This window comes from Echiichthys vipera (assembly GCF_963691815.1).
Source record: "Echiichthys vipera genome assembly, chromosome: 15".
Lineage (NCBI taxonomy): Eukaryota > Metazoa > Chordata > Actinopteri > Perciformes > Trachinidae > Echiichthys > Echiichthys vipera.
The window spans coordinates 11,599,529-11,620,808 of record NC_139840.1 but is presented as its reverse complement, the minus strand read 5'-3'; the positions used below and the strand labels follow the sequence as shown (position 1 = coordinate 11,620,808).

Below are 21,280 nucleotides of genomic sequence, written 5' to 3'. Positions count from 1 at the left end.
GCAGATGACCCTAACGTATCAGGATTTTGAAAGTGAGGGAGTCATGCCTCCCTCCTCACTAGCCTTGGATTGACGGAATGCTATCTGCTGACTGTACGTGTTTCTGTTTGTGTGGGCAAGATGCGTGTGTGTGAGTGAGTGAGTGAGTGAGTGTGTGTGGCCCCTTGTCACATCTGCCCAGTGTTCACAACCGCATCATAAACACATTGAATCATCTGTCACTGCAGACTCCCTCTCCACAGATTTTAATTATCTGTCATGAAGAGATAAGAGCAGTGAAGAGCCTGCGAAGATGCATGATAGACTGTCTGGCAAATTGGATTCAGAGGAGATGATAGGAAACTTCTCCCATCTGTTATTTGTGTCTTTACCGCGAGGAAGGACAGGTCCCGGTGCTCCTCCATGTAGGTGACCTCCAGGTTCTCCAGGACCACAGTGCAGTTGCTGTAGGTCTTCACCATGTTCAGGTAGTGGTCATCTTTGGAACCCAGAAGGTTTAAACGGTTGGTGATGCCTTGGCATACTGCAGGCAAAGACAACAAAAAAAAAACTATTTGTTAGATATATTTGAATGTTACATGAAAAAAAAGATACAAAACTCATTGTAAATCATCTACAATGTCACAAAAACAGTCCAACAGTGTCAGAAAAATCCACTGCTTATGTAACACTGGCTCCATTTCTGACAGTCTGTGTGTCTCTGTTTGCAAATTTGGTATGCAGAGTCATAACTTGGCTAACCTTCATGTGAAAATAACCATTCTGTGTTACTTCTACAATAGGAATCAAATCTCAATAACCGAGCGAGTTCTGGCTCATGAGTCAAAGTGAGCTGTATTTATACTGGCCAAGGCCTGAGTCTTTCCACTGCTATGCAGGCTAGTTAAAACAACCACCGCAACCAGCATCTCCGGGCCCGTTGTGTGTCATTACAGAGAAAAGATTTGGTGTGTCACAGATTCCATGAGATTTGTCAGTGTGTTCCTTGGGGAACTTTAGCTCTCTAAATCTCATAATTGATAATGCTCTCAATAACTTTAGCCGAGTTTGAGCATATTTGACTTTAGGGTAAGTTCTTGGCAATTATAAAACAACTTAGGGCTTACATTAAATGCTGATCCATGCACTTTTTTTAGTTTTTCAGTGGCAAAAACAACAAAGCCATTGATAGAGAGATTCACAGGACTACACTTGTGGGCTGATAATGAAGCCTATCTGACAATGTGCAATAAAGTGTTTGGATAAGGAAGGCAGTAAATGATAAATGCAGGAGATCAAAGATGCTGTTTTTAAAAAGGGAGAATGAGCACGTCTTAAAAAATAACGTTTGGCTTTTTTTCAGACAGCCCTCTCCTCCCCAGAAGTTTCCCATCTTTCTCTTTCGGCCCTTCGGTCTCCCTCTGCAAAAGTTCTTCTTCTGTATACTCAGGTTCATAAAGGGATCCTCTTGTCTCCACAGTGAATGTCACTTTGCCATTGCTGTTATAATCACTCTGCTGAGATAGGCTCCAGCCTGCCACAACCCCACCTGGGATAAGCGGTTACAGATAATGGAATGTAGTGCCAAAGGAAAGGGCTGTCTTATGGAAAGGTAAAGCGGTGAAAATATTCTAAATATAGCATACACTTAAACTGATAGTGAATTTTTTTTAGGTGAACCTTTTTTAAGGTGACTAAATTACATTTTACTGCAGCCCTGTCCACAGCAGCTTCAGTGTCTCCCGTCTGCCTTGCTAAACTGGTGGCGTTGCTAACCGTCATCTACTGTAGGTAACACACTGACTGTAGATAAGTACCTCATAAAACCCCACTTCAAAAAAGCCAGACTATCCCTTTGATAGCAGGTCGTCTCCTGAGCTCGTCAGACAGGTTCTGACTGGCACTGAAGACAGAGTCCGCCGTGTTTCACACTGCGACACACACTGAAGCACTTTGCATGCACACATTAAAAGACATATAATTGACTTTCTACTTTCATGTCTGATGGGTTAACTTGAGCAATAGGTTGAGGGAAAAAAAATATTCCTCCTCCTGTTTATTAGAAATGATGGTGCTGAAGTGTAATGTCTCTTGGGTCACATTCCACAACGTGTCTGCTCTTGACTGCAAAGAAAGACAAAACATGCGCTCCAAAAGTTGAAAACACACCTCATGAGGCTGCACATAACAGTTAACGTAATTGCAGAGCGGCATTTCTGATTCGCCAAATTCAAGAAAGAGAAATCATCTCTCAGCTCCACTGCGCATTTGTCTCACGTTGTTGTTTTGAATTCATACACACCGACAGGGATGGCACACAGAATCAGTGAGAATAGCCACAAACATCTGTCTCTCGCCCTCTCTCTTCTTCCCCCTCATTAGTTTGTCCCTGAGGGATCTCCCTGACATGAACCCTGCAGTCCAACAGCCTCACGCCCAGGCAACAGAGGCAGACTACCAAAGGCAAGCTGACCGTTTTAATTAGAGGAGCCATGTGAGATGTAATTAGCCCCCTAATTATTACTCCGAATGAGAAACCACACTGTAATAAACAAAAAGGTTGTCATGAGTGTGCAGCTGTGAATATTAATCAACCTGATTTGGACATTGTGAATGACTGTTTGCTAATAGGGATGCGGATTATGGTTAATTAGCGTGTTGTATTATTAACAGTAGATCTGGATATCTCCCAGCCTGCTTCCTGTCTGAATTCTCTGTTCAGTTAATATTTATGATGAGCAGTAAAAGATGCATGAGGCAGGTGACTAAAGGTTCGACAAACTTCCTCCTACAGAGGTTCAGACTTGGGTGGCGCAAAAGGAAGAAAAAAAACAAACAGCTGATTGCTCAAGCAAGCAGCAGTATAGCCAGCCGCAGTATAGCCACAGTAAACATTCGCCTCTGTGCACTTATGAGTTTCATAAGTCAGTTGCAGGTGGTAAATGACCTGATATTACACAACCATAAACTGACTTCCTCATCAGGCTGCAACCCATGAGAAAGAAACAAGGTCAGGTTGAAGCCACATAGAAGTCATTACTAAAAGATGGCTTCATAGTTCTACCTAGACTTGGATTTTCTTCTAACAACCTACCAATCGACTTTTAAACAATTTCCCCCTGGGATCATTAAAGTATTTCTGATGCTGACTCTCATATACAGTATCTGAATTAGATGTGTTGTAAAAAAGTTGCACAACTTGCAAACTGTAAAAGAATATGCAGATGAGAAAATACTGGGAAGCCTCTTTTTCAACAACACCTGATTCAGTTTTGACTCATGAAATTACTAGAAGCAGCTCACTGTCTGCTTAACTGCAAGGGTGGGGCCTGACGTAAGTGATACTGTGACAAAGATTAATTAGAGATTGCTTCACTTCCTGCAGCTGTATTGTCGTCACAAAATGTCCAGGAGGTTAACTCTATGAGCAAGGAGTGGTAGGTCTGGTATATCTCTGCTTTAGTACTGCATGCATGTGTGTGTGGGTGTGTGTGTACAGGCATGTGTTCCAAGTGTGCAACACTGTGAGGAGTACATAATATTCCTTGGATTGTGCTGAGCTGATCAGCACCCAGTCAGAGTTAGACAAAAGACTTGATAAACCTGATCATTAGTCATCTAAGCTTGTTGAAATGTGCGGTTGCATATCACTCTTTTTATGTTTACTTGGGGACTAGTGTTGGAAGTCAAGGGTGTGTGGGTAGATATTTGTTTCTTGAGGCTATAGGATCTGTGCAACTACAGAAAAAGAGACTTACGCTTAAGTCCACACTCAATATACAGTACACCACTGAAATTGAGAATAGTGTTACAGAGAATGCAGGTTGCATCTGTATTTCAATCATATAATGCTTAAAAGTGTGTTTAATCTTTACTTTTAAAGAGTAAAATGTGCATGTAAAGTGTGAAATCACCTTAAAATATAGGCCTAGTGTTATCTATTACTATAATGAATGTCCAGTACCTGTAAGTCACTATCTATCAAGGAAGTAACACAATTATGATTAAACCTTTGCAATTGCAGCATAACAAACTGGGTGTCTGGTAATATTTCCAGGAAAAAAAAAATCACAAGCAGCGCAACAGTTAGAGACAGTTTTCCATCAAACAACAGTGGTTGGTCAATCAGAGACGGTAGGCAGAGATAACACAACAGACTCGCTATTCAACTTACTTGTGTGTGAAGCAGCGTACTGTTTTTGCCCCCATCTCTACAAGTATTGCAAGTAAATGGTTACTATGGCCAAACAAATGAGACGATTGATGCAAAGTTCATGTCTGTAGGCCTACTGTAAATGTGAAGCAACTGCAAGCAGGCGGTTAGCTACCTAAGCATAAAGACAGGTACCAGTGGGAAACAGTCTGCCTCTGTCCGTATAACAGGTGAATTGCAGTTTTTACACCTACATTTTTGTACAGATTAAACAAACCAGGTATAATGTGCTAATTAATGAACCAGGCTAGCTGTTTCCCTCTGTTTCTAGTCTTAATGCTAAGCTAACAGGCTGCTGGCTTTAGTCTTACAATTCACAGACAGATATTAAAGTGGCATCCATCTTTTTATCTAACTCTTTGTAAGAATGCGAAAACACATGTTTTCCAAAACTTGTGCAACTTTTCCTTTAAAAGCTTTCCAAAAGTAGAATGTACTTAATGGCTATTGGATTGCACATAGCCTATAGCTAGGTGATTGTATTATTCTGCTCATCTCTTTTATTATGTAATCAGTGTTGGCACAAAACTTTACATAACATAAATCTTTTCTCTCAACTTTGGAGATGAAAAACTTCTTTTGACAGAAAAAGGAGGAAGGAGTTACGCAGGGTAAAAAACCAAAGTCACGATAGACAGTTACAGTAAATATTTGACACATTAACTAAACATGGTAAGATCAAATGTACAACGTTAAGTACCAAAACTGACCAAAGAAAAGAAGTCTGCCATAAATTCACATTTTGAGGTCTCATTTACATGTTTCAGTGAAACTTTGTATGACCATGAGAGGAAATACTGGATGTTCACAAATACAAACTAAACTTTCCACACAGGACACAGGAAAAAAACTTCTCGAACCCATCTAATGGTTTCCTTTGGTACACTGAGCATTCGACTATACATTTAAATCATCACACTTTGGACCTTTTTACAGACAACAGAAATGGCCCTGACGCATTCTCTTCCTCTCATTCACTACCTGCAATTCAATTACACTGTGTCCAGAGTCTGGTAATTACATTATCTGAAAACTTATACATAATTAAAGGGAACTAACAAGGCTAACTGACATGAATTGTTTATTTCTCCCTCCAAGTGAACAGCATTATTGCAAAGTAGCTTGTGTAACTTAATCCGCAGTATTCCTCCGCTGGCGATAAATCGATACCAAGATTCATTCCCTATCGAATAAAATGGAATAAAACATAGAATATAATACAGACTATGATAGAATGCCTATCCTATTCTATAGAGGTGAATTATGGTCAATCCTCTCAAATTTCTCAGTTTAAAGTTGGGGTTCACTTGGGGATGCATTGACTCAAGTTTCCAGACCTCCAGATTTCAGGGAAGCATAAATCTCTCAAAGCCCACTCTCAGTGAATTAAGGTTGAGGAAATATCCACTTCCTTCTTTCTTTCTGTGTATTCAACGTATACTTCCTAAGATCCAGGAGGAGATGAGGGATCAAATGTCATAAAAAGGCAAAACCAGCAGCACAAGTAGTCACATGTGCTTTCTTTGGTGTGTACTATATTCCTATAAACATACTTTGTAGTTTGACATAAAAATTCCTAATATCCTGCTCTCTGTACAGGGGAAACGCAATCTTCCTTTGCGTGGGAGATGCATCAATCCCTTAGAGAAAACATATTGGGGCCTCAGAAAAAAGAAAAAAAGGGCCAGTACAGACTAGAGGATACCCCCCCCCCCCACTTTCCCTCCCTATCCCTAGTGAGTGCAGCAACACAAGTCCCTTTGACATCACAGGAAGTTGATCTTTACACGGGGTCAGATCCAGACGGCTACCCTTCGAAGCTGAACCAGATGGTAGCTGATTGTCGTCTCCAGGGGAGGACAGTGTAAATCTAACTTCATGTACTATTGGAGAAAGGGAACTGATGGAAAGGAAGTAAGAGGAAAAAAAAGAAACATAAAAAAAAAAGTTGAGTCAGGAGTGGTTTGTGGTTTAGCTAAACTAGATATAGATGTGGGACATAGCAGGCGTCTGTGGGTCAAACTGTGGAAAGGGGGTGTTAAAGCCTTGCGCTCAATGTATGAACGTGGCTGACCTTTCCATGAAGGCTAACAAAGGGGACAAACACTGGGCTGGCCAGCTGTAGAACACAAGCAGATGAAGCATCCCAGTAAATACGTTGCATGTCCTCTGAACAGTTTGACCCTGTGACTGTGCTCACTGGCCCTGCCTGAGCACAGTCAGTGAAGTTTAGTCACTCAGCAAAGTGACCAAATAAAGACCAAAAAGGCTTATGTTTACTCTGCGCTCCTGAAGAGCACTCTCTACCAGTCAGTGAGACACTCCAGATACCTGCGGCTGGGCTCATCATAATGTTTACTCTCCACCTCAGTGTGAGGAAACCGTGGATTTAGGTTCTGCACAAACACAGGAATACATAATGTATACTCACACTCCTGCATACTGTGATCAGCACTTCTAAGACCTTAAGGTGTATACATGAGTCCACTATAATGTCTAATTTAAGAGCTGGATCCAGTTAAGACCTTTGGGCAATTGAAGACTTTTTGGGTTTAAATTAATACACAGAATATAGATACTACAACTGCTCAAAAGAATTTAAGGGAACGCTAAAATCACAAATCAGATCTTGATGAACAAATTATTAAGTTGAAAACTATAAAACTGTATAATTTGTTGACAGCAAAATATCATCTAACGTTCAATGATCAAAATCACACTGAAAATCAAAGGGAAAAATTGAAATCACAGCCTGATCCAATACGCGTGAATTCCTAATTTGACTCAGTCGTGGCCCCCGCCTGCCTGCCTACAATCCCGACAATGTGTGGGCATGCTCTAGATGAGTTGGATGATGGTGTCCTGGGGGATCTCCTCCCAGACCTGGATCAGGGCATTAGTGAGCTCCTGGACAGCCTGTGGTTGTTCTTGCCGGTATAATACATAACATCATAGGTGCTCATTTGGATTTAGGTTAGCAAAACGAGAGAGCTAGTCAAAATGGCATCAGTGTCTTCGTCATCCAGGAACTGCCTACACACTCTGGCCACATGAGCTCTCCGCGTGTAACTGCCGATCTTCTCGTATCTCCTCCATGCTCTCGAAACTGTGCTGTGAGCAAACCTTCTTGCGACCAAACATATGGATGTGCAATCCTAGAGGAGCTGAACTACACATGCAACCTGATTAGGCTACAGGTTCTCGCCTCATGCTGCCAGTAGTGACAAGGACAGGTGAATTTATTCTTATTCTTTATATGAACATTTGATCAGATAACTATAGCCTCTTTTACACACAGATTACACAATACTGCTGGAAAGAAGATCCACCATTACGCCAGCTTTGCTTTTTTTATACTAAACCAACAAAGTACTCCCTTGCGTTGGTGCGTAGAGTGTGTGCAAGTAGTCCTGCAATGCCAGCTGCCTCTTTTACACAGACCTCCACCTCCACTGTCGGTTTAATGGCAGAAAAATGCAACCCCCCCATTCCCTGTTCATACCTTTTAAGCCACTTTCACACAGCCTGCTCAAGAAATGTAGCGTCGTTATTCTGCCTTGCTGTGCTGTGTACAAATGTACGTAGAAGAAGTTAGCAGCAAGCTGGTGAACATGGTGCATTTAGCAGCTAAAGAGCCAGCTTTTTTCTCAGATGTTAAAGGAAACCAATAAAGCTATAAAAAGATTAAATATTACTGTTATATTTTTCCAGACAGTTGTTAATGTTGATCCATCTCAGCAGAATGTCGTAGGCACCACAAACTAAATTCCATTCATTGTATTCGGGTGGAAGCAGGTATCTTAAATAAAGAATATCTCAAAATCAGGGCATATAAAAGCAACTGTTTTCATGGCTACGTACTGTCTGTATTTAATGTCTGTAGTTATTGACTTACAAGGTGAACTACTGCTGTGTGAATAATCCACAGGCTGCACATTTATCTCGATAGTCAATGATGCATTCATTACACAATAGTGATATAAATGACCGAAGAGATAAATAAATCGTAAATGATAGAAGATGCATTGAAAAAGGCATAACTTACTGGGAACCAACTTGATTTATTGATGTTACTTAAACACAGCTGCCCTGCTGTTTCTCTCCACCTGTGACCAGGGCCCAACACGATGGCCCAAATACTCAGGAAATACATATCATTAGTCAGGAAATTCTCCCATGCCCTGTTGGTAAGTCCATTAGTCCTCCGTAAAGGCACCAAACAATCCCACTCCTGTTACCCAAAACTCACACAACCTCTGTAAGCCAGGCCCCATTTAAATTCCAATAATGCACCCACCATTCTCCTGTGAAATGTTCCAACATTCAACCCACTTCCTCTTTAACGTCCAGACATTCTCCTTATTGAAGCTCATTCTAGCCAAGACAACCCCAACCCCCCCCCACCCCCTCTTTTTTTCCTCTTTCTCCTTCCATGTTAAAACCATACTCCTCTTCAATCCCACAGGAAGCAAGGGAGGAAGACTGGAGAGGGAGTGGGCGGCAAGCACACTGCTGCTAACTCACTACTCAATGCCCCCCCAGCCCCCTCCAAACGTTACTAAGCCATGCCTGGTAAAGAAGAGCAGAGACAGAAAAACAACAACCACAAGCGAAGGAACCCACACATTTCACACATCATTCCAGCAGGAGAAAGCAGCTGTGATTTGGGAATCCCCTGATGGTTTCAGCATTCCCAGTGCAGAGCAGCAGACTGATACTGGAGCACCTCTCAACAGAAAGAACAGATAACTCTCACTCACTGGACTCCTCACTTCATCTAAACAAAGGGGATAGACACTCCTTGAGGCAGCCTTTCTCCTTAAGGGTTTCTTATTTTTAGCCCCATTGCTGACAGGTTCCTTTCTTTGTAGGTCTAAGCACTGTTTCACAGCGTTGCCTGCCAACAACTCTGTTACTGCCTTAGTCATGTCTCTAGCAACTCTGCCCTGCAGGAGTCTTCACACAGGTCCCATAAAAGGAATATTCTACAAAAACTCTGAGGTTTGTATTAGTAAACTTCACTCTGTTGCTCAGCCCTTACTCACCATTTCAACCTCTGGTTTACACATCAGGAGCCCCTTAAATCCACTGATGAGTAGTTTCTTCCTCATCCACACTGGCAGAGGGCAAGAGTCACTGACAAACGCAGCTCGGGGAATTAGTTTGGACAGCAGAGGAGCTCTCATAATTTTCAACACTCTGAAAGGGTATTCTGTTACATCTTGCGTTGTACTCGCCAAAAGCATGACCAATTTAATTTGCCTCGGAAAGCTTGTAAGAATTCGGGTACGTCTTCCTGATGACACATCAAGCTGAAATGCTTGAAATGCAACGGGGTGCCGCTGCCAAGTACTTGGGGCTCTAGGGTGCTCCGTAATCTTCTGAATATTTTCAAAACACTTCTATTGCCACTGAAATAGTGCAAGCAGCAACAACTGACAGAGAATGGTGCTAGGTTTTCATCAAACACCTCTCCCACAAGCCCATAGCTCAGATTTCATCCATTGATAACATGTGGAGCGTCATCCTGTTCATGACAATAAAAGGACATCACACATGGTTAACAAAGCTCTGAAACAATGCGTTAGCTTGTTTAAAATGATTATGACTGAGGCGGGCGGTTGTTTCAGTGTCGCCCCCTCACTACACAGACACAGAGGGGCTTTTGCATAACCTAAGGCCTGGCTGTTTTGCATCAGTCATCAAAAGGCATCAGACTTGGCAGGCTAGACCCTTTTCTCGCCATCGGCTACACTGCTAAACACAAGGACCCTGGCTCAGAATCACTACGTATGAAACACAATACAAACTCTCATGACTGCTCCAGAGTGGATAATCAGCTTATGAGCCAGGATACAAAACATTTGCAACACTGTCCAATGTTATCCGAACCAGGGGAAAAATGAGCAAAATCAGCCAGATGTCAGTTGAATAGTGGAGAAAATTCATTACTTTAATATTGGGGTGAAAGATTTTGGTTTAAGGTTGTCATGATACTAAAATCTGAAACTTCAATACAATATTATAGTATATCTATAACACAACAAAAAGAAAAATAAGTCAACAAAATAGGATCATTGTTGGCTTTTTTTATATTAACATCCTGCACACTGTGCTGGTATAGAAGAAGTCACTGAACACGTCCCAATACAGTTGATTTTTGTGCTTCTCATTTGAACAGGCTTGGGATTGAAAATCTGATTGTAGATCTGCTTATTTAAAGCTTCCACACTCACGATACTACTGAATGTGAATATTGTATCTTTTTGAGACACGTGGTATTGAAAAGTATTGACGTATCCACACTTTAGAAAACCTAAAAAAAAACACACTTGTGCAACCATTACAAACACATTGAGACTGAAAGTTTATACTTGACCCCGGAAACAGTAGTTCCCATCACAAGGTCCATTATGACACCATTCTGGAGCTTTTATCATAGAACATAATCATCCTCTCCTTGCGGTGAGATTGTTAACTAAAGTTTCCAAAGTCGAGAATAGAGTTTCAATCTCAACTTTAACAGAGAAGTGCGGGATTGCTCAAACTGCAAATGGGCAAACTCCATTTGCAAGGGATACAATTGAAGGCTCCACAACAGCTACTTAATGGTCACAAATAAACGATCAATCTCAACTCAGCCAACATGAGAAATGGGAAATGTAAACCACCATGACAATTGGTGGCAAACTCCATTTGCTGAAGAAGATTGTGTGAAATGATCAAAAGCATCAGAACAGCTCTTAAATGGACCTTAAGGTGGGATTGTTTTGTTTTTATCAGTTATAAAGAGCTCAACGGGTGTGATGATGTTTCCAGCTACAAGTCCTGGATTTTACTTGGGATGTTTTTCAATTGACCAACAGGTGCCAAGCATTAATAACCCAGAAATAAGTCTTGGATATTTTGCACGACTTTATTTCCTGGAAGCATAAGACATAAGCACATAAAAAGTATGCAAAAATGCTGACTTACCAGGCTAGAATAAAACTAATAAGAAAAAGGAAGAGGCAATTTCCCCTGCCAGTCTAACATGCATATTTCAAATACCTTCTTCTGCTTGACTGTTTAACAAAATCAAGTCCAGTGGATTGTTTACAGTGTACATGTCCTTTGACCCAAAAACCTTATTAGATTTTGAGTATTTTTAATCACTTGGAAATCTTATCAGTCTCTGATTATTGAATTAATACTGGGATAAAAACTAAACAAGTGCATTAATATTAAGAAATCCCAGACTGCTTTTTAATCAGCTCAGGAGGAGGTTATTGATGTAGTGGATATACTGCAGGTTCAGAGGGATAATCCTTATTGCTTGGCACTAGTCCAACAATGCACTCCAGGGTATTTCTACCAGGAAACCCATTCTCTACCTAGCTACATACTTTAACTATCAAGCTGAAGTGGTTTGTTATGAAAATGAAAGGAGAGTAGCAGATACTGACCATCTGTCAGCGATGCTTTAAGTGTCATGGGGCAGTAATATGATGCAGTGCAATATATGGCTTTCACTAATGATTTTTTGGGGCAATTTTGCAATGAGACGGTCAGTTCCACTTTTTTTTTTAATGGAGGGATACATTGCAAGTGAAGCAAGCAGAATTCTTGCTTTTTTACAGGCCTCTGGCTTCAATTATGAAAACATGTGGTAATGAAGATGTTCTGCTCAAAGTCCCGCCAGGAAATTAATTCTGAGCTCAGTGAAGCATTTGTGTTGTTGAAACTTACTAGGCAATTAGAAAAAGTACTACAGAAGGCGTTTTGTGTTTAGAGCACACAATGTTTTAGTGCTCAGGGAGGTAAACAAATCACAGATTAACTCTGTAGCCTCTACAATATTATGAACAACGCTGTCACCTCATCTATAAATGGCTTGGATGAAAGATTTTACGACGCTGATGAAATCCCTGAGAGGTGATGTTGGCTTGTAAAACGCCGGAACCAGGGTGAGATAAGGGCTGACATCTTCTTTTCTAACACATCCCAACACAATACACTGCCAGCAGCCCCATCATCACTGATGTTGTAATTCAGCTATGTCATGAGGAGGTATGTCTGTTATTTGCTTGCCAGAATTATTCTTCACAGGTCTATGAGGCGATTACCCGTTGATGTCCTTATGTTTGTCTCCACAACTATTGCATGGATTGCTATTAAAATTTGTAAAAACATCCATGTTCCCCTCAAGATGAATTGTAACTTTAGGAATAAATATTTTTTGTTCTTCATCAGGTCAAAATTTCATTTGTCAAATACTTCAGTTCATTGACAAATACCTAAAAAATGTATAGCATCCCCAATGGTCTCAGCTGTCCTTTGTGTTTAGTGCTAATTAGCAAATGTCAACATGCTACGACGCTAAAATAACACGAACTTGGTAAACATTATACCTGCAAGCATGTTAGCATTGTCACTGAGAGCATTTTAGCATGATGATGTTAGCATTTAATGCAAAGAACTGCTGTGCCAATAAGTGCAGCCTCACAGATCTGCTACCATAGCTGTACTCTCCTTAGTCTTGATACCACTTTGTTTTTTCTCTAGTGCGACTGATATTTGTGAGTTGGATTAGATGCAATGATCAAATATAAAGCTCCAAAACAGCTAAATGGAGCCTCTTCTCCTTGTAGCCTTCATAGCTTTTAGCATACAGGGATGCCTTTCTCCTCATTGTTGACACAGGGCTGTAAAGTCATGTCTACACGGGAAGTTAAGGTCAAGGAAGACAGATAAGCCTGTGTCAAAGAAGACAACAAAGTCCTGAATAAAGAACCTTTTGTCCCAAGACTTGGGGTTTATGCTGAGAAGGAGACATTCATTCAAGTTGGGTCTACACATGGGCTACAGGGGTTGGATGAGAACTGATTTGTCTCATGCACTTTCCTATTTTATCTTTGTGTATGTTTCTCAGTCATGAGTGTTTATGAGGGGTATTTGGCCACCCACCCACTATGTATATTGGCTAATTTTCAGCCTTATTAACATTTTCTGGAGGAGACACTCCTGTTAGGAAGCCCCAGGGAAGCTTAAACTACAATAAGTCCACTGTAAGTTGAGATTTCTAGCTTTGCACTCTGCAACTTGTCAATACCAGGCCCATTCAGATATGTGACAGGGGGTCTCGACTAGAAGAAACCTGGAGGCAATACAGGTATCAGTTAACACGTGATGGTACATGTCTGTAGATGTTTACTTTGCTTGTGGGAAAGGAAAGGAAAGCAAGTTGCTTTTTTTTTCACATGTGCTTACAGTACATATCAAATCAGCAGGCTAATGAGCCATCTTTTCCTAATGCTGACATCCAAGCGCTGCTAAATGTGAGATAAAATGTTAAAGATCACTGAAGTTGTTGGGTTTTTTTTTGTCCTTGCAGAGGACAGTGTGCGGCGGTGTCCACAAAGACTAAAAAAAAGGCTTCCGTTTCTACTTGACTAGTTAGTACTCGCCACTACTATCATTTCAATACTGGAAAGTCACATAGTGTTGCCTAAGTCATGATTGACACTCTACCACACCCTTGCAATGAAGCATGAAATACCTTAATAACGGCGGCAAAGAAAACACGCTTTTTCATCAGTAGTCGAGCGATGAAAACAGACAAGCCTAATCAGGGATACTTTGTAAGGCATAAATAATTATATTCTATAAATGGACGTTTTGATGTCAATATATTCACCTAATCCTGAGTGAAGTTCTCAATGCAGTAAATCCAAGTCAAGTCAAGCAGAACTTGGCGTTGGAAAAAACTAAACCTTTAAGCAACAGAATAAGACCAGAGCCAATACGAACTATTGGAAAAAAGCCTAATCCTTCAGGTCAATGCTGCCAAAGAGCTCCCACATCCTTTTAATAATCAGGATGTGAGGAAGCCCCCCCGCCCCTTTTTCAATGCAACAGGGTTTACATATCAAACATCCTGGATCTCCATCCCAAAAGCTTTTGACAAATTAAGGAATTAATTTACAAAAATTGGATACTTAATCATAATGTGCCATAAGGTCCAAACCACTAACCGTGAGTCACAGTGTAGAATGTAGGCTAATGGACCACACAGGAAGAGGCTAAATGCTATCAGGGAAGCAAGTTTCAGAGATCAGCCACCACCCCTTCAATCAATGCTTTCTTCTGAAATATTCTTAGATGGGAATTTGTTTGTAAAGGTATTGTTCCCTTCCCTGTAGGGGATTCCTCTTTCAGGGTGAGCACTGTTTGAAACGTTGCTCCTCAGAATGACCCTTAGGTCATTAGAGAAGAGGCCACACCTACAGGACGCCTTTGGGATAATGGTGAGACGCTCCAATTTGAATGCCAGAGTCAAGCAACAATAGCAACTAGAAAGAGCATACTGAGGCCTGTTTTGATTAGTGATTAAGTGAGGGCATGAATACAAAAGTCAAAGATCTCACCCCGTCATTGATGTTTGTTTGTGTATCCTCGACTTTCCTGTTTTTCTCCCCTTGCTGCGATTCTTCCTTTGATCCATGCACCACCCCTGTCCATCTCATTGACATCTCCTGCATTTGCATTGTGACGCGAAGATCCATAAAGCTCAGTACTGAATACAAATACAAAACCTTATTTATCTGCCTCTAAATACGCCTGTTCGCTGTCCTCCCTGAGCTGAGCTGAGCTACAAATGTCTCTTGCAGCGGGTTAGAGCAATGGTTTTCATCCGACCTACAAGCCTTCAGGATGGAAACCTGTTAGGTGCCCACTTTCCATCATTACCTTCCATAGTAGAGCTGAATTATTGTAGTAGTAGTTCAGTAGTTCCAGTCTGCCAGGACACTTTCAAAAACTGCTATGTCAAAGACATGAAAACAAGAAATTCATTCACAAACCAAATGTATTGGTATGAAATGTTTCAGTTGCTGCAACTTGAATAAATGTAAAAGGTGTCTAATGATAGACGATTAATCAACTGAAATAGAACATCTTTTTTCTTTATTTAATCCCTACGTTGAGCTAAAAGTAAGTTGTGCATTTGTTCCAAGCTATTTTTTTATGGTTACAAGTTCACTGTGAACTAACACTACTATACAGATGTAGACATATATACATAATAAATTGAGGGGATGCATCAATATGTTTCTTTGAGGATGCATAATACGCTGTATGTGTTTTGTTCTAAACTAACTTATCGATTAATCCGCAGATTGTTTCTTGATTAATTGTTTGATCAATACAGTGTTAAAAAGGATACATTCTTAAGCCCACAGGGATGTCTTCAAGAAGCTTGTTTTGTCAAACCAACAGTCGCAAACCTAAATTTAGTATCACATAAGACAAAGAAAAGTTGAATTCATTTTTGTGTCGACACACTTTTAGATTGTGTTCTTTTTCCAAAAGCATTTGTTGTTATGTTGTTATCAAACAGAATGAGAATTATCAGTGAGTCTTGTTTTTCCAAAGATACAGTCTTTTTTTCCATCAGGGTCTTAAAACATGACCGCAAAAGGCAAACGATGAAAAGATACAGAATTATGAGCACTCCTAAACACCATCTTACTTAGATAACCTGTAGGCGATGGACAGATAAAGACTGGCTTAATAACTCATTTGGAGCTGTGGCCTCTTTTCCCTTGACACAAAACTCCATCTGATGAGATGGGGAGATAGCAGAAGGCCTTTTTGTTTCCAACCTGAATTCCTGGGTCTCTTTCCACTGACTCCATGCACAGCAAGTGGATCATGGAAAGGCCATAAATGCAGCGGATCACTTTGTTACCATGTACAAACAAAGGACGCAAATCAGTTCAATGAGTAACCACATTCACTCACTTATTCCATGCTGGGTTCTCAGTGGATGTATACAAACTACAGAATGGATTTTAGTGTCTTCAGTTACAGCACAATAAACAGTGGTGAGGGCAAAAGATAGCTTTCATTAATTTAAATCAGTGACCAGGTTGCATTTCTTAGACCTGAGATACAATACACAAAATGTTATTGTTTGAGGGTTGTTTCTACTGAAAAGCTGAGGAACCAGACATGTAATTAACGAGAACAGAACTCCAGTAACTACTTGATTTGCAGGGCCACACAATAGATGTACAGTATTCAGATGTGTCTTTATAGTTAAAAGTAAAAAAGAAGAACAAAAGATGCTTCACTTCTGTGCTCCCTGTAGATGACATACACGTCTAGCCCTCGGGTGCGTCTGCTGCACGGCACAGATCTTGGTCGTTCTACAAAAGTATCAGTGCTGCCAGATAACCTGCCCACGACAAAGGCGCTATTGTCCCAGAGTGAAACCAAGATCCTGCACCTCACTAGCAGCTCTAAAATCTCTACCACTCCGACATGGTGCAGTTTATCAAATCTGGGAGGGAGAGCAGAAAGAAATCATCCTCTAGCTCCCACGGCCCAAACCAACAAAACCAACAATGGCTGCAGCAGATGGAAGTCTGGGAAGGTCATCAGAGGACCGGCAAAGACGCAGCAGCAGTAGTAAGACCAGGGCCACTCTGGACCCTAAAACGCAGACTACAGCTTCTAGGATTACACAGGATCATAGCCTATATTTCACTACCGACATCCATCTTCTCCAAGAGAGTGAGTGGGCTTTAATGAAAAGAAAAGGCATGGTTTTCTGAAAGTGATGAAAAAAAAAAAAAATAGGTGACTGATGAGAAGAGCTGGCCTGTTAGATCCCAACACAACACAGAGGGAAAAGCACTCACTCTGGATGCTGAAATGCATTGCAGGAGTGAAATTGTTTGTCATGATTCAGCTCAACTTTTGCAGGCGTGCAAGCACATTTAAATGCAGAAACGGATGGAGCTGGACTTCACCTACATATATTAACTTCAATCTCATTCTGACGAACCCTTGAATAACCCATTAACTCTGAAAAAAACATATTGGTATTAAGCGGGTTATCCTGTGCCCAAAGCGAGCAGGGTCGTCTCGCATTAAAGATTAAGGATTTAGCCGCAGACATGTCCCTGAGATTAGTTTGATCTTTCACAGGTTAACTCATAGCCCAGTTAAGAGTGGCTCTTAGGCAGGCTGACCTCGTATCTGTATCTGTACTTTGGCAGCTCGGGAAAGCAACATTAAACATGGAAAGGTAGAGAAAATAGCGTGTATTAAAAAATTGAATCATCACCTCTTCAGTACAACTCCAGTCATAAACAGGAGTACAATTGATTCCCAGACCATTTAGCATTTCATCTGGGAAATAAATAACCACAGTTATTACTTATGGTTGGCTGCTGGGTGAAGCTGTGGGCATTATTTATAACCTCCCCACAGATGATGACAGTTAATAAACTGAGCATGCCAGCGTGCAGGACGAGGATCTTTTTCCGTTATTCAGCAAGTCCTGTCTGACTCCCACAGAAGACATCACGCTCTGGCAGGCTGTCGCTCAGCGGAGGACTGACAGGTGGGCTTCCTGTGGGACAGGCAGCTCGCTGTCATGTGCATTAGCAAGTCTCAAATTTATTTCAAAAAAGACCTTAATGTAATTCCCATAACAGGACTGAGAGTAGGAGTGGGCTAAACGACCTTGTGGTAAAGAATCTGTTTATGATTGGACATTCGTCTTGGATTGTAAAAACAAAACAAATTTGATATCATCACTATTTTTGACACTTTGTCAACTGCTAAAAATTACTGCAAAAACAACCCTCTGTTGCTACACCTGTCCAGTTTCCTGTCCTCACACAGCCCTCATGCAGTTAACAGTGATAACCCCGGCAGATTTACTACTCAAAACTCCCAAGAGAACCCCCGAACACACAACAATATGAGCCAGTGGTTTATTTTTAACTCATGATCTCCATCAATTTCACGTTTTTCACAACTTGAGCCTCTTTTGTGACTTCTAAGTGTAAACAGCTGACCAGATGTTCTCACTTGCTTCTTAGCAACACAAACACTTTCAGATCAAACATTCGTCCATCCCTGAAAACCTTGTACCTCCTAGTTTGGTGATATTAGAAAATGTTGTAAGGATTACATGCTCCTTTGTGGACTGAGAAAATTATCCTTCTTCTTAAGGCTTAGAAAACCCTTTCAAACCCCTTTGGATTATCTCAGAAATGCATTGTTACTAAGCATAACAAGACTGTTTTTTTACTTTTTGATTTGACATTTTATAGCACAGTACTGCATCATATTAATTACTTTAAAAAGGTCAGGAAATTGTATGTATATTTTTTTAATTTAGGCACACTTGCGCACACACACACACACACTATCCGGCCAGATAGAAAAATATCACCTCCGATTTTCATAATAAAAGTTGTCTACTTTCCGCATCCATTCTTAATTTACTTAGACATACAGACATACAGATATGGATCCAAATCTCTATAAGACATCAGCCCACCAGTAACATTAACATCCAATAAAGTGAAAACGCAATTTCCGGCTTACAGAAGTAAGAATACCTAATTTTAAACCCCATTGACATGTGTAAGAATAATAACAATAATTATAATAATAATAATAATAATAATAATAATAATCATAATACAATAATAATAACAACAATATTAATAAACGATTACAAAAATCAACCTTGCAAGAGATACTCTCTCAGCAGTATGTTATGCAGCTTGTAGCTGTTAAGGAATAAACTCTTCCATACTGGCTTGTATTTTGAGTTAATGGATAAGCCAACTGAAAAATGGATGGGACAATCCCATGAACAAACCGTTGAAGCTTCTAGCTACTCTTTCTGTAATCAATCACAAAACGTAACTGTTTGTGTTATTTGTGCTTATCAAGATGTAAAACAATCCAAGCATTTGTTATTTGGCTTGTTTTCAGTCTGGAGCTTTGACGCCATTTGGACTTAATTGGAGTTTGACATCTTGTTCAAATCGAGTTTTGACTGTTATGGACACTGCATGCTAAGACAACACGGTGTGCCACATAGAAACATCTGTCTAAGCCCCTGGCCAAAAACATAAAAACTAAAACTGTCAGACCATAAGGCGAGGCTGCATCCCACCACTTTGTACAGCAGTGCATATCATAACTATCATTACAGCTGCTCATTTCTGATCGTCTCTGCTCTTAATAAAATTCTAAAATCCTTATTTACTGTGGAAGACTTGCTGCAGCGTGAAATGTGCACTGTCTAATTTGTTTAGAAGCCCAGAAATATTTAGGGACTCTGTCTTTTTGGCTCACAAACATCTTTGATTTGTTATGGTTCTCTGAAAAACCGGCACTGGTTGTTACTTGTTGGAGCAGACGAGAAAGATGCAACTTGCACGTGCGCTGCTGGCATCCAACCCGCTGTGTGCTTATCTGCTTATAAGGAGGAACAACGGTCCGATGAGAGTGGACAATGATGATTCATGAGAATAGGAAGTTTAAAGTCATTAGGCAGTAAAGCGATACTTCTGCTCACTTTCTCCCCTGACATCTGGGCTTCGTGATGTCTGACTCATCCGGACTACATGTGGATTATATTCAAATATTTTTTAAGGTTTTAAATTTTTTGTTAACATTTAATTTAACCACTCAGATGATGGATATCTCCTTTGCTTATGTTCCAGCCAAATCCGTGTCAAAGATATCCTCGGCCTATGAGTGAGATGTTCATTTAGAGATTGAAATTGCAGTTATTGTAAGAAAACAAAAAACGTTGAAGTAACAGTCAAAACACGGACATGACATTTCAAAAATAAGATTTCTGTGACCTTAACTTCAGGGTCAAAAGAAAGCACTAATAATATAAGCAGAACAAGAGAAACCTGTTCCTGCTACATCAGCAGCACTTGTTATCTTTCATCAGTCTCGCTCAATATACCAGAACTTTCAAACTCTCTATGTTTTATATCATCTGTGCAACTATAAGGTCTCTTTACATTTTGTTCATAATTTTCTTTGAGGATCAGATGCAACGTGGAAACAGTTAAACAATAATGCGTGTGAGTGGGCAACAGAGAGAAAAAGCAACTGGGAAAATATGGCAAGGTTTTCTGTCTCATCTGGATGCATCAAAGAGCTTAAAGTGTGTATTTTAAGGTGACAGCATCCATTTTTATTCTATTTTTACCTACAAAAAGGCCAAAGACTGCATCAAGAGAACAATGCTCACAGTAGGCCTTCACTGCTCACAAAAGATCCAAACATACTGCAAATAAAAGGGAAAATAATGTTTTTTTAAAGACCAAAGAGTAAAGCACGCCAGTAAATTGCACAAAACATCATCTCCCTGCATCATCATTATCAACGTGGTGCCAATTTGCGCACTTATGTCCCAGGGGATGTGTCAGTGATGTGCGCACTTTTCTAATTGGCCAATAAATCACTACTCTTTTTTACGCAAACTGTATTCCTCATCAATAAGCTAAGTATCCAGCGTTAAACACTGAACGCTAAACTTTTGCCACAGCCTGTCTGTAACTTTTCCCCAGGTCACAGACTGAGCACAGACACGGGGAGAAAACTTTTTTTTCTCCCACGCTGGCTCTAGTTTCTCTGCGGATTTTTTTTTTTTTTTGAAGCGCTCTGTGATTTTCTGCGAGATTTATGAATATGACGGACAACAAGCTAGAGGTAGAAAGCGAAAGCCCGCTGCTTAGCCTTAGAGCCCCGGCAGCCACGTACATGTTGTAATAGCTCCTCGTACGTACCTTTCTTTTCCGCGAGAACACAGCAGCCGAGGCAGAGCAGAGAGGTGAGACTGATCCACTTCACTAAACGGGTCGCCATCGTGTTTTTGAAGCTCCCGGTGTGAAAGGTGTCATTCCATGGCAGCAGCAGGCGATATCCCGCTTTATCAAAGAAAAACTAGAAAAAAATCTTTAGTTTAATTTTTCTCTGGAAGTGAAATACTTTTCCTTGACTGGGAAGAAAACTTTGACAGCTCCTCCTCCGCGCAGATAACTCCAGCAGTCGCTCCGAGCTCGCGCTGCCAGGACAAACTGCTGGCTGCTGTGACGTCAGCAAGAGGGAGGATAGATGCGGCTCTCAGACAGCTCAGGTAGAGACAGCGGATGGCTTTCACACAGGAAATGTGTGCACACCCCCTGTCACTCACTGTTGTGTAGTAACACTATTTTTTGGAAATGGTCAGCAGCGTGGAAAAGTACACATATCTTAACAGTGACAGCAAATAGG

At 40.7% G+C, this 21,280-nt stretch overlaps 1 protein-coding gene across 1 annotated transcript in view; it reads right to left on the bottom strand.

The window, feature by feature from the left end:
* egfra (epidermal growth factor receptor a (erythroblastic leukemia viral (v-erb-b) oncogene homolog, avian)) overlaps positions 1-21,037 on the bottom strand; it is a 41,702-nt gene extending 20,665 nt beyond the window's left edge. The window contains exons 1-2 of the mRNA XM_083929170.1: positions 20,794-21,037; positions 372-523 (exon numbers count right to left, since the gene is read on the bottom strand). Coding sequence (XP_083785296.1) covers positions 372-523; positions 20,794-20,872 — 231 coding nt within the window. The 5' untranslated portion in view covers positions 20,873-21,037. The remainder of the gene's footprint in view (positions 1-371; positions 524-20,793) is intronic.
* Between the last annotated feature and the right edge of the window lie 243 nt (positions 21,038-21,280).